This window comes from Engystomops pustulosus, chromosome 5 (genome assembly GCF_040894005.1).
Source record: "Engystomops pustulosus chromosome 5, aEngPut4.maternal, whole genome shotgun sequence".
Taxonomy (NCBI): Eukaryota; Metazoa; Chordata; class Amphibia; order Anura; family Leptodactylidae; genus Engystomops; species Engystomops pustulosus.
In genome coordinates this window covers 169,233,574-169,252,370 of record NC_092415.1, presented here as the reverse complement: position 1 = coordinate 169,252,370, position 18,797 = coordinate 169,233,574, and the positions used below count along the sequence as shown (strand labels likewise).

Here is an 18,797-nt window from a genome sequence, read left to right as displayed (position 1 = left end):
TGAGCTCTGTCAGTAATGGGAGAAGTGGGCGGGACTCCCGTGCCGTGCAGTGTATTGTCCGCTCTGTGTGTAAACAAACGGCGATTCTATAGACGCAGATGCGGTAACGCACTATGAGGGACAATACACGGGGTCTTACAAAAGACACAAGGGGAAGTAATAGCTGTGCAGGGCTTGTCACCACTAACATGGCAAGACATGTGTCTTACAACAATGGGTGCTGGAAGTGTTACAATATGGCGGAGCCACCTATAAGTGTCTGTACTGTCTAATACACACGGCTTCTATGGCTTAAAGGGTTGTATCCATTCATGGGATAAGCTTCTTATCACTTGGTGTCTGACCTCTGGGACCTCTAACAATGAGGAGAAAGTGGTTATAGCAGTGCAATATAGCCATAGGGGCACATGTATCAGAAGTCTGGCTTCTCTCTGTTTTTCGAGGCTTTTCTTGGCTTTACTGCTGGTCGGATGTATCTTAGCGATTTTTCCGTGTTGGTACATGTGCCGTTTGGTCTATAGTGAATTTGCAAATTTTTAGAACAAAAGTCGCAAAAAGTCTCCAAAAGTTGCAAGCAGTCCCCAGCTTATTTCTCCGCCTGGTCAGGGGCAGCCGTAGAGTTGCGAAAAAAAAATAGCAATTTTTTTTAAAAAGTTGCAACTTTTACATCTGGATTCAGGGAACACTGCAGGAAGCTAGGCAATGGTAAACTTTGTTTTAGGCGCAAAAATAGTTTCAAATAAGCACAAGCGCCATTAAAAGTCTCAGAAAAAAAAAAAAAGCCAAGCCAAAAGTGTGATACATGTCACATAGAGTGGCAGCGATCCGGACCCCAAAACCACAATGAAAAGAATTTTTTGGGGGCCTGACCCAAAAGTAAATGGAGCGGCAGGTCAAGCTCTTTACTCCATCTCAGTCCTCTCAGCCATATCCAGCAAGATATACAGTCCGCAGGTCTAGTTTTACAATTCTCACAAACAGTTAAAGATATTTGGATTTTGGGTTGAAAGGGGCATCCCATCTGGTCATTCACATTTAAATTGCAGTTCTTCAAATGCATGTTATTTAAAAAAAAATGTACCCATGTGAAGATAATTTTCCAAACATATAGCTATGTTGTCCTTTAGAAACAAGATAGTTGTTCTTGGATACGACCAGCACTGTAGTCTTCCAGCACTGGCAAGGCTTAAACACATTGGGGCTCATTTACTAAGGGTCGCTGGTCGCACTTTTCTTCGGACTGTTCGCCTTCTTCAGGGATTGCACAGCTCTGACAGGTATTTAACAGGTGTCTGTGCTGGGATTGTGACACACACGATCAGATTGTTGCGCAGCTGCGCCGGCTTCCATGCGACACAAACAGGGGGAAGGCCGTCGGACGATCCGACTGATTCGGACTGAGCGTGGGATTTAACTCTCAAATTGTATTGCAAGATAATGCACTTACATGCACCAGGAAGAAGAAGGTGAACTCCGGCGGGCCTAAGCGGGGAAGCAACACAGGCAGGATATCGGGCACACGATCTTGGTGAAAGCGGCAGAGTGCATGATCATCGGACAATGCACTTCCAGTGAACTCCGGTGGACAATGCACCTTCCCTTTATTTTTTGGGTCCCTATGATCACAGAGATACCAAATATAAATATATAGGTTTTATTATGTTTTACTAGATGTAAATCTTTTGTACAAAATTTTTTTTTTCATTTCTCCCTATACTGAGGCCAATAACTTTTTTATTCTTTCATTTACAGAGCTTTGTAAGGGGTCATTTTTTGTGGAATGAGATGCTGTTTACATTGCTACCAATTTGGGGACAGTACGGCCTTTTGATCACTTTTTATTAAAATAATTATGTGTTGGAAAATGTAAAAAAAAAAAAATTTGCCACTATTTTCCGCTTTGGGGTTCACCACCAGGTATATCCGCTTTTTTAATATTTTGACGGATCAGACTTTTTGGGACATGACAATGCCTAACAAGTTTACGATTTGATTTATTTATTTCATTTTATATCAGTTCTAAGGGAAGAGGGGTACCATATATACTTGAGTATAAGACTAGTTTTTCAGACCAAAAAAAGTGCTGAAAACCCAAACTCGGCTTATACTCGAGTAAAAAAATATATCAAAACTCACCTTTCCGGCTTCCCCCGCTGCTGGCTATATACTGGGGCAGGGGGCTGGCTATATACTGGGGGCCAGGTGCTGGCTATATACTAGGGGATATGGGCTGGCAGGCTGTATACTGGGGGGGTAGGTGCTGGCTATATACTATGGGGCAGGGTCCGGCAGGCTATATAATGGGGAGTCTGTGACCAATGCTTTTCCCACCCTCGGTTTATACTCGAGTCAATAGGCTTTCCCAGGTTTTCGTGGTAAAATTAGGGGCCTTGGCTTATACTTGGGTCGGCTTATACTCGAGTATATACAGTAATTTAAACTTTTAAGTTTTTATTTTTAAAAAAATTCTTCTTTTTCTTCTTTTTTACTGCATATTTAGACCCCCAATGGTAAGGTTATGTAAGTTCACATTTATGACCTTACATTGTACATCTAAATTTATCACAACAGCCACAGAAGCCCTGCAGTTTATGTATAGAACGTGTGCAGCGTAAACATGTTTATACATTATCAATACTACAGAAAAAACATTTGTTTCTATCTATATTGCTCTATTCTTAGTGATTGATAACTTTTACAGGTGTTTGCCAGCAGAGGAATTTCTTCTCTCCTTTCTCCTTTTTGCTCTACCCTGAATAACCTGAAGTTCTCTCATGGAAAGGAAATGTATGTGTGCACAAAAAACATATGGGCAGCTTTAAAGTGTCATATGCTGAATGATAAAAGTGGTGTAGTTTAAAGGGTTTGCTCACTGCAACATGAACAGTTTTCTCTCTTGATGAAAATTTTTAACATTTGAGTTTTATTTTTTAGTATTTTCTTTTTATAGTCTTTCTCAGACACTCAGGAAATCCCCCCCCCCCCAACCTTCTGTGATAAGGGACAGCAGGGGCGTAACTTGAGGGGGTGCAGAGGTTGCGGTTGCACTAGGGCCCAAGGGGTTTAGGGGGCCCTTATGGTGTCACTTTCCCATATGAGAAGACTATTAATATAAACCATACATTATAGTCAGGGGCCCGGCACAGACTTTGCACTGGGGCCCATCAGCTTCTAGTTACGCCATTGAGGGACAGTCTCCTCTCAACACTCACACTACCCTGAGATATAAATTTTAAAGTTACCTTTTTTCAAATGTAGTTCAGATAGGATTTAGCTTGGTAGTCTATAACATAGTGTGGATTTTCTTAAAATCTTCAATAGAAATCTTCTCCATTATAGGCATACACTACTGGTTTAGCTATCAAAATTTGGGTTTTTGCAACAGCTATTTCACTTTGATATATCTAATAACTGATGGACACAGTAATATTTCAGGATTGAAATGAGGTTTATTGTACTTACAGAAAATGTGCAATATGCATTAAAACAAAATTTGACAGGTGCAAAATTATAGGTACCCCTTTATCATTTGCTTGATTTGAATACTCCTACTACTTTTTACTGACTTGCTGAAGCACTAAATTGGTTTGGTAACCTCATTGAGCTTTGTACTTCATAGCGAGGTGTATCCAATCGTGAGAAAAGTTATTTAAGGTGGCCACTTGCAAGTTGTTCTCCTATTTGAATCTCCTCTGAGGAGGCATCATGGGCTCCTCAAAACAACTCACAAATGATCTGAAAACAAAGATTGTTCAACATAGTTGTTCAGGGAAAGGATACAAAAAGTTGTCTCCGAGATTTAACCTGTCAGTTTCCACTGTGAGGAACATAGTATGGAAATGGAAGACCACAGGGACAGTTCTGGTTAAGCCCAGAAGTGGCAGCCAAGAAAAATATCAGAAAGGCAGAGAAGAAGAATGGTGAGAACAGTCATGGACAATCCACAGACACCTCTAAAGACCTGCAGCATCGTCTTGCTGCAGATGGTGTCACTGTGCATCGGTCAGCAATACAGCGCACTTTGCACAAGGAGAAGCTGTATGGGAGAGTGATGCGTAACAAGCCGTTTCTGCAAGCACGCCACAACCAGAGTCGCCTGAGGAGTGCAAAAGCACATTTGGACAAGCCAGTTTCATTTGGGAAGAAGGTCCTGTGGACTGATGAAACAAATATTGAGTTGTTTGGTCATACAAAAAGGCGTTATGCATGGCGGCCAAAAAATGTAGCATTCCAAGAAAAACACTTGCTACCCACTGTAAAATTTGGTGGAGGTCCCATCATGCTTTGAGGCTGTGTGGCCAATGGTGGCATCGGGGATCTTGTTAAAGTTGATGGTCGCATGGACTCCTCTCAGTGTCAGCAGATTCTTGAGAATAATGTTCAAGAATCAATGAAGAAGTTGAAGTTACGCCGGGTATGGATATTTAGGCAAGACAATGATCCAAAACACTGCTCCAAATCTACCCAGGCATTCATACAGAGGAACAATTACAATGTTCTGGAATGGCCATCCCAGTCCCCAGACCTGAATATCATTGAACATCGGTGGGATGATGTGAAGCGGGCTGTCCATGCTCGGCGACCATCAAACTTAACTAAACTGGAATTGTTTTTTAAAGAGGAATGGTCAAAAATACCTTCATCCAGGATCCAGGAACTCATTAAAAGCTACAGGAAGCGACTAGAGGCAAAAGGAGGATCTAATAAATATTAATGTTAATGCCCATGCTTCTGCACCTGTCAAATTTTGTTTTAATGCATATTGCACATTTTCTGTACAATAAACCTCATTTCAATCCTGAAATATTACTGGGTCCATCAGTTATTAGATATATCAAAGTGAAATAGCTGTTGCAAAAACCCAAATTTTGATAACTAAAAATGATTACGATTAATAGGGGTACCCAAACTTTTTCATATGACTGTATATATCTACATAATCTCTATATATTTCTTTATGTAAATATATCCCCTTATACCGGTACCATGTACCAGTATTTTGTGCCTAAAATAAAAACCATTAAGGCTTTTAACTAAACCAGAAAAAGTCCAAAGTTCCCCTCATTCATTATAAGAATAGTTCCAATATATTGAGAGTCTTTCTCACTACTCCACTATGTTTGGGAATAGACAACCCTTAAACCATCCTTCCAACACTGATTCTTCCTGCTCAAGGTCAGCCCCACTGGCGTCCAGCAAACTCTTTGCTACACTCTTTGATACACAACATTGCGTAGATTGCTCGGGTGTAGAGATAAAAGTTGCTTTTATTCCATACTCACAAACCAATCTTTAGACAGCACACATAAAAGTTTTAAAAAACGCCAAGACACCTCACCCGACCTAAGGTTTCACATCTTCAGGCTTCTTCCTGGACATCACTTTTTTATGTGAGAAATGTAACATAAAACCTAGAAAGGGCAAAGTCGTTAAGGGGTTAAGTACCAGTATAACATTTACAGTTTTCACATATATGGTATGAATATTTACAGTATTTACCCAGTGAAAAAGCCTTTTATGCAGTTTTAATGTAAAACATGTAGATGTGCAAGAGTTCCACAAGGGGGCAGCAGAAAGCTTTAGAGAACTGTGGAAAACAATACATTGTTGGAAGACTAGGAAAGGATCTATCTTGGTACAATTTGATCATTTGTCATTTGCTACTAAAAATAATATTTTATAATTTCTCTACAGCAAAATTCAAGTAGCCTTATGAAAAACAGAACCTGTCATTTTTCACTCTTGAATTGGGTACTTTGGGGCTATGAATTTCTGATACAAAAACCATAATCTGGGGCATAACTACAGCAGTAGCAGCTGCTATGGGGTCCTGCAGTGTCAGGGTCAGTGACCTACCACACTAAAGAATGGAGGATGTGCACCATATAGTACACTGCATGAATTGGTAAGAAGTGTCGGGAATCCAGAATGACAAAACTAGGGATCTCTTACCTCCAATTCCTGCTATTTTCTTCCCCCATGTGGTCAGCAGCTACTGGGATAGATGGGAAAGTGTGTATATATCAGTGAATAAATGTGTGCGCATAAGTTTATATATGTCAGTATGTGTATAAATGTGTGAGTATACAAATGTATACATATTCGGAGGGGGTAGAGGGCACCCATTCAGAAGTTCCTAGTTACACCACTGCCCATAAAGCATAAATTTACACCGTAGACAACCCCTTCAATTTTATTGCATGTGGTGATATGAAATAGTTTACTGTGGTTCTTCTTTATGTCATTTTTGTGTTTTGCACTATGTGCAAGTCATGATCTTCCCTTGCCCACACACAATGCGCCAGATACAGAGGATCCCACCAGATGACTATGACCTGGTCATAGCTGTTCTACAGCCAAACATAGCGATGATCACATGACCTGCCCATGAAGTTGCAGGACATTTTATGTGGACATGTGACCCACGGCCATATTCTGTTCTGTGTCTCCTCCACAGGGACAAAATCACAGGACCATTTAGAGGGCGGTAGCATTTTAATCCCTTCCCACACCTGGACGTGATTGTATATCCTTGCGGGGAAGTTAGTTCCCGCACCAGGATGTTCTATTACCTTCAGCTTCTAGTGCTCAATCACTCACGAACGGACGGACGGACGGACGGACGGACCCAGTAAAGCATGACCGCGGCGTGTAAGGTTCGTCCCCTAAGGATCGGACCACATGTGCCACTTACCAGGGGATCCTCTTCAGGGCAGCCCTGAGGTCTGCCAAGTACCCCAGGGCTGCCCGATGTCCCCGGCAGTCAGACCCCTTCCAGCTCTGACTGCAGTACAGTACATTAGTATTGTAGAGCAGAGGATTGGACTTGAACCAGTGCTCAGAGCATGGATGGTTCAGGTTCAAGTATGTAAAAAAATTTTTTTTTTTTTTTTTTAAGTATTAAAAAAAAACCTCTAGTTTAAAATAAAAAAAATTAAAAGCCATTAAAATGTCACTTTGCCATACAAACACAAAAAACACAAAGTATAAAAAAACACCACCTTTCATATTTGCCATCACTGCTTCTGTATCTGAAACAATTTTTTATTAATACCTATTTTCTTCTCACAAAAAATAAGTACTTAAAGGAGATGAACCTTACACGCTGTGGTCATGCTTTACTGGGTCCGTTCGTTCGTGAGTGAGCACTAGAAGCTGAAGGTAATATAACATCCTGGTGCGGGAACTAACTTCACCCACATTCATGGACTCATATATACATTTATACACTATACATACAGTATATACATATCACATTTGCACACATACCTTATAGTACCATCACATTTTCACACATACTGTATAGTACATATATATTATATACATACATATAGTATACACTATATGTATACATAAAATACATAGACATACAGAATATACACATTTATTCACAAACATACTGTATAAACATACATATAGCATTTACTTACATACACACATACATTTATACACATATGTGGGGTGGGGTCAGGCAGTTTTCTTTTACTGTGACTGCTGGCCATATGAAGGAAATAGACAGCAGGACATAGAGGCAAAAGCTTAGAAGTTCTGCCGTCCTCTCCCCGAAATGAATAATTAATTATAATAAATCTTTATTTATATAGCACACACAGATTATGCAGCGCTGCACAAAGCATGACAAATTGGTCCCTGTCCCCATGGGGCTCAAAATGTAATCAACCTACCAGTATGTTTTTAGAGTGTGGGAGGAAACCCACCCAAACACGGAGAGAAAATACAAACTCTTTGCAGATGTTGACCTAGGTGGGACTAGAACCCAGGACCCCAGCACTGCAAGGCAGAAGTGCTACCCACTCAGCCACCGCTTATCTTCGCTGTGTGATGTGGAAGATGATAACAGTTGTATGCATATTATTTTATACAATGTGCAGCATATTATGTGTATAATAGTCCACATCCTCCATTATTTAGTGTGGCAGGTTGGATGCTGGGCCCCCTGAAACTGGGGGCCGTGTAGCAGCCGCTAGTACTGTTACCACTGTTGTTATGCCTCTTCTTTTGGCTCTGCCTTCCTCCCTTATTTAATGAGTTTGTGTAAATCATCTCTGTCCTGTGGACCTCAGAAGGCTTTCAAATGCTTCAGATTTCACACTGCTCACTATAGGAGAAAGAGCGAGAAAAAAGGTAACTAGAAGCTGCGGAAGGATACTAAAAAGTTTATGATCACCTGTTCCATTAATTTCTGAAATTAACAAAATAGCTTAAACAGTTTAGTTGCTCGTTAATTATTTTGTTTCAACCCACATATAAATACGATTATCTTTGTCACCCCTTTGGTTTAATGTGCTTATTATACACCTGACAATGGCAATTTTATTTCAAAATACTGCTGGATGCTTGTCACGGTGCATTGTTAGAGATGACCTGGCGGTTCATGCACAAGGTGCAGTTTTCATGCCTTTTTTACTCGCTACATGTAACCTTTGCTGTTAATGATCTGCCTGTTATCAGAGCCAAACTATCATGTGTTACTTCATGGAGAATACCCTTTGCATTCCAAGTTCAAGTCACATCAGATAGCATCATATTGTGCAACTCAATTCACTTATCAGTTGAATGATGAGTCCTGGGTTGCACAATTATAATGAGTAGATATTTCTAAACTATGGAAAAACCATTATCCAAATGATTAACTTGCTATTTTTTGCAAAATTTAAGTTTAATATATGTTCTTCTAAACAAGGAGACATCTTTTTTGTATTGATCCCATTAAATATTAGACCAACAAAAGCTCTGATGCCTCTGCGAGCCTATTTAGAGCAGGTAACATACAATGTATTAGGTGTGTGGAGACTAGCTGGTATGTCTCTCATACACAGCATATAGGGAAAAACAGTAAATTCTGTTCCCATCTTTATCCCAACCTCATTAGTAACAGCATTATTCAGGACAAATAATGAACTGAAATGTATTTATATGAGTAAAGAGATACAAAACTTTTCTTCGGAAGCCGGTTTCTTCGCTGCAAATACTCGCAGACATGAGAGAAGACAATTATAGATTCTGCAGTTTCCAGAATTTGAAGTTACAGGGAACCAACCGATCAGTTACGGATGCCCAATCATAGAGCCTGGCCTCTGGTTGACAATTGGTTTCGGGTCACTAGGATCCCTTTTTCAAGCTCATGAGACTTGTCCTTCAGGTTCCTGGGGATATCAGAGTGAGGAACTTAAAGGAAATCTACCAGTATAGATAATGCCAAATAGACTCAAAATACTCATCATCTGACTACGGTTGGACAATTCCCTATAGCTTACCTTGTATTACAGGAGACGGGGGAGGGGTAGGAGATAGACATCACTATAGACAGAGGCACTTCCTGGTTGAACCATGCTTCTAGCAGCGAGGCGAGGAGAAAGCAGTAGTTGCGATACAAGCAAGATAAGCTCTGGATCCTAGGGGGGCGGGTGGCATAACAGTGCTGACTGCTAAATAAGAAGCTAAATAAAAGTGTAGCACACAGCATCTCACAGCACAGAAGGATCATGACGTGTCCTCCCTCCCCGGCCACACACTGGAAACAGCAATAAAACTGGGTAAAATTGCAAAGTAACGGGTGAAAAATTATTTTTGTGTAAACATCAGTAGGAGATTAAAATTTGGGAACTTTCTTTCATGGGCAAACCCCTTTAAGGGACAGGTCACACACACTTGAAAAAGGGACCCTTCCAAGTAAAGGCATCCAGTTATACCTTTTTTCCTTAATTTGAAGTGTGGTTACTCAGAATTGCAAGCGGTGTCCCTGTGACCTGCGCCCTGACAATTTCAGATGTTGGCTGTTGACAGAGTTGTGCTTAACCTGTACAACCGTGACCAGTGAGCAACAAGGAATGATCCAGCATGTTGTCTGCCATCAAGTCTTTTCTGGTAATTCTGAAACATCTGGTAAAAACACATGTACGATTGACGTCTTTCGGCAAAAGCCTTATCTGCAAAGAGTTTGTATGTTCTCTCTGTGTTTGCGTGGGTTTCCTCCGGGTCCTCCAGTTTCCTCCCACACTCCAAAACATACTGGTAGGTTGCTTAGATTGTGAGCCCCATTGGGGACAGGGAACGATTTGACAAGCTCTGTGTAGAGCTGCGTAATCTATGTGCACTATATAAATAAAGGAATATAAATAAAGGATATTCTCTCTCCATTGTATCCAATCCTAGAGCTAGGTCATCAGTGTGTAAATGCTCAGTGGTACAGAAAACCCTTTAAACCTAGAAAATAAAAGACACCAAACCTCTGCATGTACTGTGAAATTTTTCTTTTTAATTTACATCATCATACAGGATAGTCATGCTTTACTGACAAATAATCATTTCTCTACAGTTAAAAGTTGTCATAGCAGCTTGTCTGATTAATATTAGGTATTTACATACTGTATATGTGTCTTTATTTGTACAGCAGAACTAAGGCTCGGTTTTCATTTATGGAAGACATATTAATAGCTTTGTTGTCACAGTTCTTAAAAAATATATATCTTCTGATACATTCACTTCAGGATAAGAAACACCTGGGATTCAACTGATAAAAACAGGACTAACCTTAAAATAATAAAAAAATAAAAATAAAACTTGTGACAATTTATACCAGTTATTGCAGTAATGCAATTAACAGATTATATATAAGCAGCACGATTTTACATTATTTACATAATCAAAGGCAAATGTGGACATTGGTTTAGCAAAGAACAGGGTTAATGAAACTATTGACGGAAACATACACATAATAAAATGTAGGTAAAAGAACACAAAATCGGGCCAAAAATAAACAGGTGAAAGCCAATTTTTGACTTCTACCAGCACCCAATACGTCTTCTAATCATCTAGGACTTCCCAGGTAAAAGGAATGGCCTGACTGTATATATAGCCGGCAGCCATTAATACATATATATACAGTGACATGAAGCTATTGAGGTAACGAGATTTCCATACATAGTCACACAGCAGTCTGAAAATGGCAGCAGATGTCCTATAATAGAAGATAAATAACTTATCTGCACCAGTTAATGCGTTTGGACTCTTGATGGACAAATGTAAATCAATGGTAATTGAACATTTTAAATGAGATCAATGTAGTTATGTGATTGAATTTTACCGTCAGACAAGACACAGAAACCACTCAGTCAGCCCTGCACTGCAAAGGGTCAATGGAAGCCTCTACTGCGCCCTGGAAATAGGGATTAACTGCAGTCAAGCGTTCAATGTCATGTTTGGCCAGCATTGTTCTTAAAGGGACACCAAAGACAGAAAATACACATAAAAAAGTACTTCCATCCTTGTTTTTTACTTGTTACATTTTTTAAAATCCTGGCTTACAATTAAAGCTAGCTCTTATATAGAGAGTTATGTGCCCAAGGGCAGGGTCGGCTCCAGGTTTCAGTAGGCCCCTGGGTGACAGAGCCTCAGTAGGCCCCTTTGCAGTGAACTCACATGGGGGCATTAAAAATACAGAAATTACAGTCCCCTGTTGCCTAAAGTATTCCCTAGTTTATCATCCCCACATGGTTATATTATAAACAGCCCCCTCATATTTTCATGATTTACAGCCCACATGGTTATATTATATACTGACATTTGGCCATGTAGGCCCTACAGGGGCTCTGGGTCTAGGCACTTGCCCAGGCACTGGCCATGCCCCAGGGGATCCCCCTTACATTTATTCTTGTATCTGGCTGTAAGATAACTGGCCAGGACAGAGGCCTCCCTACTGTGCCCTGCCTGCAGGAGGACAAAATAACAAGCCCCACCTAATATGCTAAGCCACACCCCTCAGCCAATCACCATGTGAAAGTGAAACAGATCAGCTTTATATTAACCCCATTGGGTTCTTTAATGTGAATATAAACCTCTCATCTCCCTGATGTTTTTCAGTTCATCATAGAGATGATCGTCTGTTTTTCAGTTATAGGGCCCCGATTCACCATTTTTTCAAAAACATCCACACTACATATTTTTTGAATAATAAATGTTCAATAACTTTTCAGTAAACTCATAAAAATCAAATAACTGTAAGAAAGTGATATAAAATATCAGAAGTGGCACTTTTCTATATTATTTTTGGTTCTTATCCCCCTCCCCCATCATTCTGGAATATCTGCTGGGTTCTGTCTAGCAAGATAGACAGAAGCTCCCCAAGGTCTTGGATTTATAGAATTATAACTATATAGAATTTATAGAATTAAAACTATATACAGTATATATATATAAAATTTCTTCTAGGTAAGTAAGAGCAAAAGTCTTAAAATGGGAAGAAAATTTTACTCCGAATGTACATCCACAGAACTACTCATCTGTGAAAAGTTTATTGAACACTTAGGAACACTTTAAACTCAATGCACTAGATGTATTCAACAGGGTTCTTGGCTCCCTCTAGTGGCACCTACATTCAAACACAATTGTATAATTTATTACAAATGTAGAGATACAGAGATCAGGTTTAAGAAAATCTAAAAAGAAAAGAATTTTGATTTTGAAAAAAGAGCAAAAAAGAGCAAAAACAAGGAAAAATATCCAATATCAGTTCCACTAAGGCGTCCTTCCAGCTTTGCAGCTGTAAAGCAGATGACAAAGCAAACTGGCAGGACACAATCCATTCTGGATCCTATCGACCGCTGAAACGCCGCTCTTGTTGGATCTTTCACCTGCTATACATTCTTGCTAATATTTTATGACTGTACAACTGAAAGTCAGACCCTGTAAACTGTGATTTATTATACAATCAGCTTTTTCTAATGAGTAACATTAGGAAAATATAGAGCAAAAAAGTAAACTGTGCATAGACTGCAAGTGAATACACTATTCATTCAAGTACATCGTGGACACCCAGGTACTAGGACAACCTCTTACAGTGCGTATATAGTAGCTTTATCGATCCTCACATACTGTACAAAGAACATGAATTTAATTTTAAATAAAGACAGGAAGAGAATAAGTTAATTAGCAAGTGTCACCTATAGAGGACCTTCACCATGTCTAAGGCTATATTCACACTGCAGCTCACCCTCGCCCCTCTCCATAGGAAGTAATAGCGCACGGCGCCATATTGCGGCAAAAGATAGGGCGCCGTAGGGCGCCATGCGCACATTGACGTCTGTGGAGGACGTATATCGGCCGTATATACGTCGGCCGTATATACGTCCTCCATACGTTAGTGTGAATGTAGCCTAAGGGTGATGGCACACGTTCAGTTTTCAGATGAAGTTTTTGAAGCCAAAAGCAGGTGTGGATCATATTGGGGGAGCCAAATAATTGAAAGGTGCTGCTCCTCCTCCTACTTTTACTCCATTTCTGGTTTGGGCATCAAAAACTGCATCTGAAAAACTGAACGTGTGACATCCCCCTAACAATTCTAATCCAGTAAATACTCGTAACTTTAATAAACTAAGAAAACTGGAGCAACAGATCTTAGATGTCTGTTCCTGGTATTCTTTCTACAAATAAACAGGTTGTTACCACTTGATAGGGTGTCCATACACCATTTAACACTGTCCAACCAGCGCTGGTTGTATACAACTCAACCCTTTGACAAGGACGAATGGTAACGCCCAATTGTCAATTTAGTCATAAACATCTATGTGTAAGAAAAGGCAAATGCTATAACTTCGATAAAAGGAGTGGTGACTGGTCCTCTTTAAATTGGTGGAGACTGACCCTTGCTGTAGAATATATAAACCTAAGTTACACCAACATATTATCTTATTTGTAATCAAGAGTTTACCTGTCCCTTAAATAGATATGCTTTTCCTAAAGATACCACAATAATGAGTGTTGAAAGCTTAAGGTTCCAGCTACTAATCTTTAAAAAATGAAAATCAGTAACTATTACAATTGTCAAGTGTGGACATTTTCCTATATAATATGGAGATGACTGGAGAGCAAATGCATAGTTAATACACATCTACTTGTATCATAAAAATCCACATTCAAGCATAGACTGTTTTTGTGCCCCCTATTGACTCCCATACATTGACACATTGCACTCAGTGATGCTGAGGTCATTGTTACAAGATTAAGGGTGGTGTCACACGTGGCGTTTTGAACCTGTTTTTAAGCAGTCCTTTAAAAAATGCATGCGGTTTTTGAAATCGCATCAGTTTTTTACTGTTTTTGTCCGTTTTTCCCAATTAAGATAATTGGAAAAAAACTGACAAAAACGATCAAAATGGATGCGTTTTTTTAACTGACTGTTTAAAAACGGGTTCAAAACGCCACGTGTGACACTACGCTAAGGCTGCATTCACACATTTCAAAACCCAATCCAGTTTTGGCCCAATCACATATGTGTGTCAACAGAAACGCATATGATCGGTAATGAGTGTCCAGTGTTTTGCATTGTTTTCATGCAAAACACCAGGCGCTCATTACCGATCTATACGTGATTGGGCAAACACTCTCCCGGATTCATCTATGTTTCAAAAGGTGTGAATGCAGCCTTAAGGGGTTTTCCAAAAATTCTGGAAAGCCCCCTGGGGCCCAGAGCAGGGGAGGTAAAAACAAAAAAAAGATGGGACACCTGTGTCACAATGGTACTTCCAGTCTTCACATTCTTCACTAGGCTGGAAATTCTGGGGGTCATGGGCTTCGACCAATGAGTGTCCTCTTTAGGGACATATGTTGTGACATAGGAGGAAGTGTGTCCAGTGCCTGAGGAGGCCAGACATTTGCAATAGCAGGTCCCAATAACCCCCAGTATCTCTGCCAGATACTGGGGACTGGAAGAACCCGAGCGACCAAGTAGTCCCCATTCCCTCCTGGATCATTGGTGGCTCTTGTTGAAACTGTGAAGATTCCCTATGCCCATCATCAGCTTTATGTATTAGCATCTCTGCCATGTTAATCCGTTGGCATGGGGACATTGTGATCAGTAAGGGAAGGCGTGACATTTGTTTCTGATTTATGTGTTCGCCATGGGGGATGCCAAGTTTAGCTTTGTTAATGTAGAACATTTTAGTAAAATGATCTGTACTGAATTCTAATCATTAATTGAATACATGACCTTTCCAGGATCCGCTGTTCTGGGTTTATATTGTATTGTCTGGACTGGTTTCACTTTGAATTAATTTAAAGTGCTTAAAAGTCAGCGGCATCACATGTTTATGGATTCCTCAATACACACATCATTTTAGAGCGTTCATCATTTCCTGTGGCTAATGGCTTTGAGTGCTAAGGAAGCTGTTAGCCCGCCTGTAGATGTAACCTACTTAATATTACTACAGACGTATACATTACATCTGCAGAAACAAAGCACAGATATTACGTGTGGGGCAGCAGCCATCCTGCCTCTTAGTGGCCTAGGAAATAGCGGCTTTACACATGGAGGCTAAAATAAGCTTTTTATTTAGCCTTTAAGACCTAAGACAATCCACTGTAGCAAACTTCATTGGACTTATTTACTAAGGGTCCGCGGATGCATTTTCGCCGGATTTTCCGACGTTTTCGGGGATTGCATGACTGTGACAGGTATTTAACAGGGGATTGTGTCGCATGCGATCGGATTTTGGCGCGACTGCGCTGGCTTTCATGCGACAGAAATCAGGGGCAGCCTGACGGACTATATGACTGATTCAAACTTTTAAATTGTGTTGCAAGATCAAGCACTTACATACACCAGGAAGAAGGTGAACTCCTGTGGACCTGAGCGGGGAAACGACACGTGCAGCATATCGGGTGCATGATCTTAGTGAATCGCGGCACAGTGCATTATGCACTTTGTGTGAACTCCTCGGGACGGGTAAGTAAATGTGCCCCAATGTGTTTTATTTCTAGAAAGAGCAGAAATATTGTATAGGGGATGACTTTGAAGTTACATAATGGCACCACTAATATAAGTTGCCTCATGACATCACAGAGGCGGAATTTAAAGGGGTTGTCCAGACACAACAAAGTATCTCCCATCTATAAGATAGGCGATAACTTGATGATCGTGTGATGCCAGCTATAACACCATCATGGATCAAGAGAACGGAGGTCCGTTGTATCCCAAATGCATGGAACAACAGGATGAACATTCACTTGGGGCAATGGTGGAAGTAGTTGAGTACTGCACACATCAGTGTCATAGAGCTGACTAGAGCAGCAAGGGACATTTGGGGGTACACAATGCACCTCCATTCTTGTGATCTGTCACGGTTCCACTACTGTTCCCCCCTATCCTGTGCATTTGCAGTGACCAGAAAACCCTTTAAATTAACCCCCCTGTTCTCAAACTATTTTCCAATCAATGCATAGTAAAACTGCCCGTTAGCCGCTTTTTTAATCTTTCAGGTGCGGTTCCTCCCCTTCTTTTTCTATAAAATGGCCACCAGCTTCTTAGACGACACTATGTACACCGTCTCTGGTGGTCTCAGACACTCCCCCACCTCTTAGATGGATCAGTTGGCATGCCTAAAAAAGAAGCTCAAAAAGTCCAGGAGGAGGGGACTGGAAATCGGAGGAACCATGTCAGAGAGGTTAAAAAAGAGGGCCCCAGTTATTTTATCTGTGCATTTGTTGTGATTTTTTGTGTGAACCAGAGAAGGGCTTTAAAGATACTTCTATTTGTGAGCGTTCTGCATCCATGAGTGCGTCATTCACGATACAAGGTGAAATTCATACAACAATCATGTGGAGAAGATGTATATTTGATGCAATTCAATGTACAAGGCCTGTGGACAGATGAAAGACCGGCTCTACAAGAGTAAATTCCAGCTTCTTCTTTAATAAATATATAGCAATGTCTCATCTGTTTCCTCCTGATTCTACACAACAGAAGCGGCACAGAAAATCTCCGCTTCTTTCGTCACCACAATATGGGGCAGTCCAGTTTAGCAAACCCTGGATCTTTCCGTAGCTGCCAGTATGTGTTATTCGTCACCCATGATTCATCACTGGACTTTCTGGGGAGAAAAAGACACGCTCGTCAATAAAAGACATCAATCCTATTCTTTCCCAAAATTACGAGACGGATGAAGTATTTTGGCGTTTTTGCACAGAATACAATGTTGTAATCAACTGCAGTGAGAGAACATTTCATGATAAAACACAACTTAGCTGGGGCCCTCAGACAATGTGTCAAAGGATAATCTGCCATCAAAATCAAGCATGGATAAGCCAGGGGCACTTACTCATAGATCCAGGAACCGGGACTGTGGTAATTATCTTATGATCCATGGCCTCCTTCCTTCTTTTAATATCTTTTAAATTATGCCAATGAGTCAGAAGGGCTCTGGGGCACATTACCAGAGTTATCCATGCTGCAGATTCACAGGTTGTTACAATGTAAAGGAAGCACTTCCCCCCTCCCACACTGTGTGCTGAAATGTTACATCTGGCAGAGGGAAATGTGAGACAGTGAACACCTTGTGAAGCCAGAGCACAGAGGGGCTCTGGCAATGCCCCTCACCCCTGAGCCCTTATGCCTGATGTATTTTCACAGCAGCAGAGGAAGTTTCAGCACACATTGTTATGGAGGAAATACTCCTTGTACACTGTAACAGCCTGTGAATTTGAAGCTCCTAGGGGCCCACCCAGATGCCCTTAAAGCTCTTAAGCATATTCTTAATAGTTGATATTAGAAGGAAGGAGGTCACGGATAACAAATATAAGAAGATGACCACAGTCACGGTGACTGGATCTATGAGTAAATGTCCCTGGTCTATCATGCTTGATTTTGATGGTAGATCAAAGTAAGTGGGTCCAGAATTTTTTACTGGATGGCAGTTGCCTACAAGCCTCATAATGCCTTGCATCCTGTCACAACTTCTTACTTTGTGCAGTCTCCAAGAGAAAAATGAACAAAGATAAACAAAAAGTAACACTGTGTCTCCTGTTCCAGCAGTACAGCCCCAGTCTGTCTGTTAATGCACTTGACTGTAGTGGAAGTGCCAGGGATACCGTGACTGCTGCAGCCAATTGGTGGCCTCATTAGTCACAGTAGCAAAAAAAATGGCAAAAAGTGACAGACATGTATCATTTTTTCCCCTAGAGGTCTATACATCACAAATACAAACAGATGCCTTTTTGTTAGCGTTTTAGCAGATCTGCTAAGAAAAGTGAGGTCCTGTTTGTCATAAAAGAAATGTCCTGTCGCTTCGTCAATGTCTATGGGAATTTGTGGAACAAGCTGAGCTCTGTGATTGGCTATTTACGATACTCCTTAACAATGAGATTTGTGCTCAACCTGCCTCTCCACCAATGAGGAGAAAGGGGACCTACGTTCTTGTGGTCACCGGGAGTCCTTGCATCATATTTCTGTATGATGCAAGGACTCTGGTCCTGTACAATGTGTGCACTCCGTGGGACTCGGTGTATCAACATAGAGGACCATTTTCACGGGTTAGACACTTAGGGTTTGGCAGAGCTAGAAACTTTGCCTCAGGTGTACTAAAACTGGGAAAAACATTAGCAACAATTAGTTTCAAACCTGAAGAACCGAGGCTGGTGCTCTATATTGTTTTCTTCCAGAACTCTTCTCCTCTCCCTCTGCAGCTGCTCTATCCTCTGTTTTTGTGCTTCTGCTCCCTCTGTGTTCCCTTCCTCCAGCAATCTGTCACAGAAATAACACAGGTACACCATTAGCAATGGAGATGATCATACCCTTGAGAATGCCCCTTAGCTGTGGCTGTTACAATGACGCATCTCTGGTCGCCCTATTTATAATTTGTCTCGGCAGAATATTTTTTTCCAGATGACCTCCAAGTCATAGGGTCAGACAGTTTTATATACAAAATGTTTATTATGTGTGAATTAATGAAGACTGCTCCAAAATCCCCACAAATCTCATAACATTTTCTAAACTCTTGTTGCAA

At 40.7% G+C, this 18,797-nt stretch overlaps 1 protein-coding gene across 4 annotated transcripts in view; it reads right to left on the bottom strand.

The window, feature by feature from the left end:
- Positions 1–10,259: 10,259 nt before the first annotated feature.
- The window catches only part of OSBPL3 (oxysterol binding protein like 3), a 124,454-nt gene continuing 115,916 nt past the window's right edge, over positions 10,260–18,797 (bottom strand). For all 4 annotated transcript variants that reach the window (XM_072153754.1, XM_072153758.1, XM_072153756.1 and 1 more), the window contains 2 exons: positions 18,413–18,535; positions 10,260–16,886 (listed from right to left, as the gene is read on the bottom strand). In XM_072153754.1, coding sequence (XP_072009855.1) covers positions 16,790–16,886; positions 18,413–18,535 — 220 coding nt within the window. In that variant the 3' untranslated portion in view covers positions 10,260–16,789. The remainder of the gene's footprint in view (positions 16,887–18,412; positions 18,536–18,797) is intronic.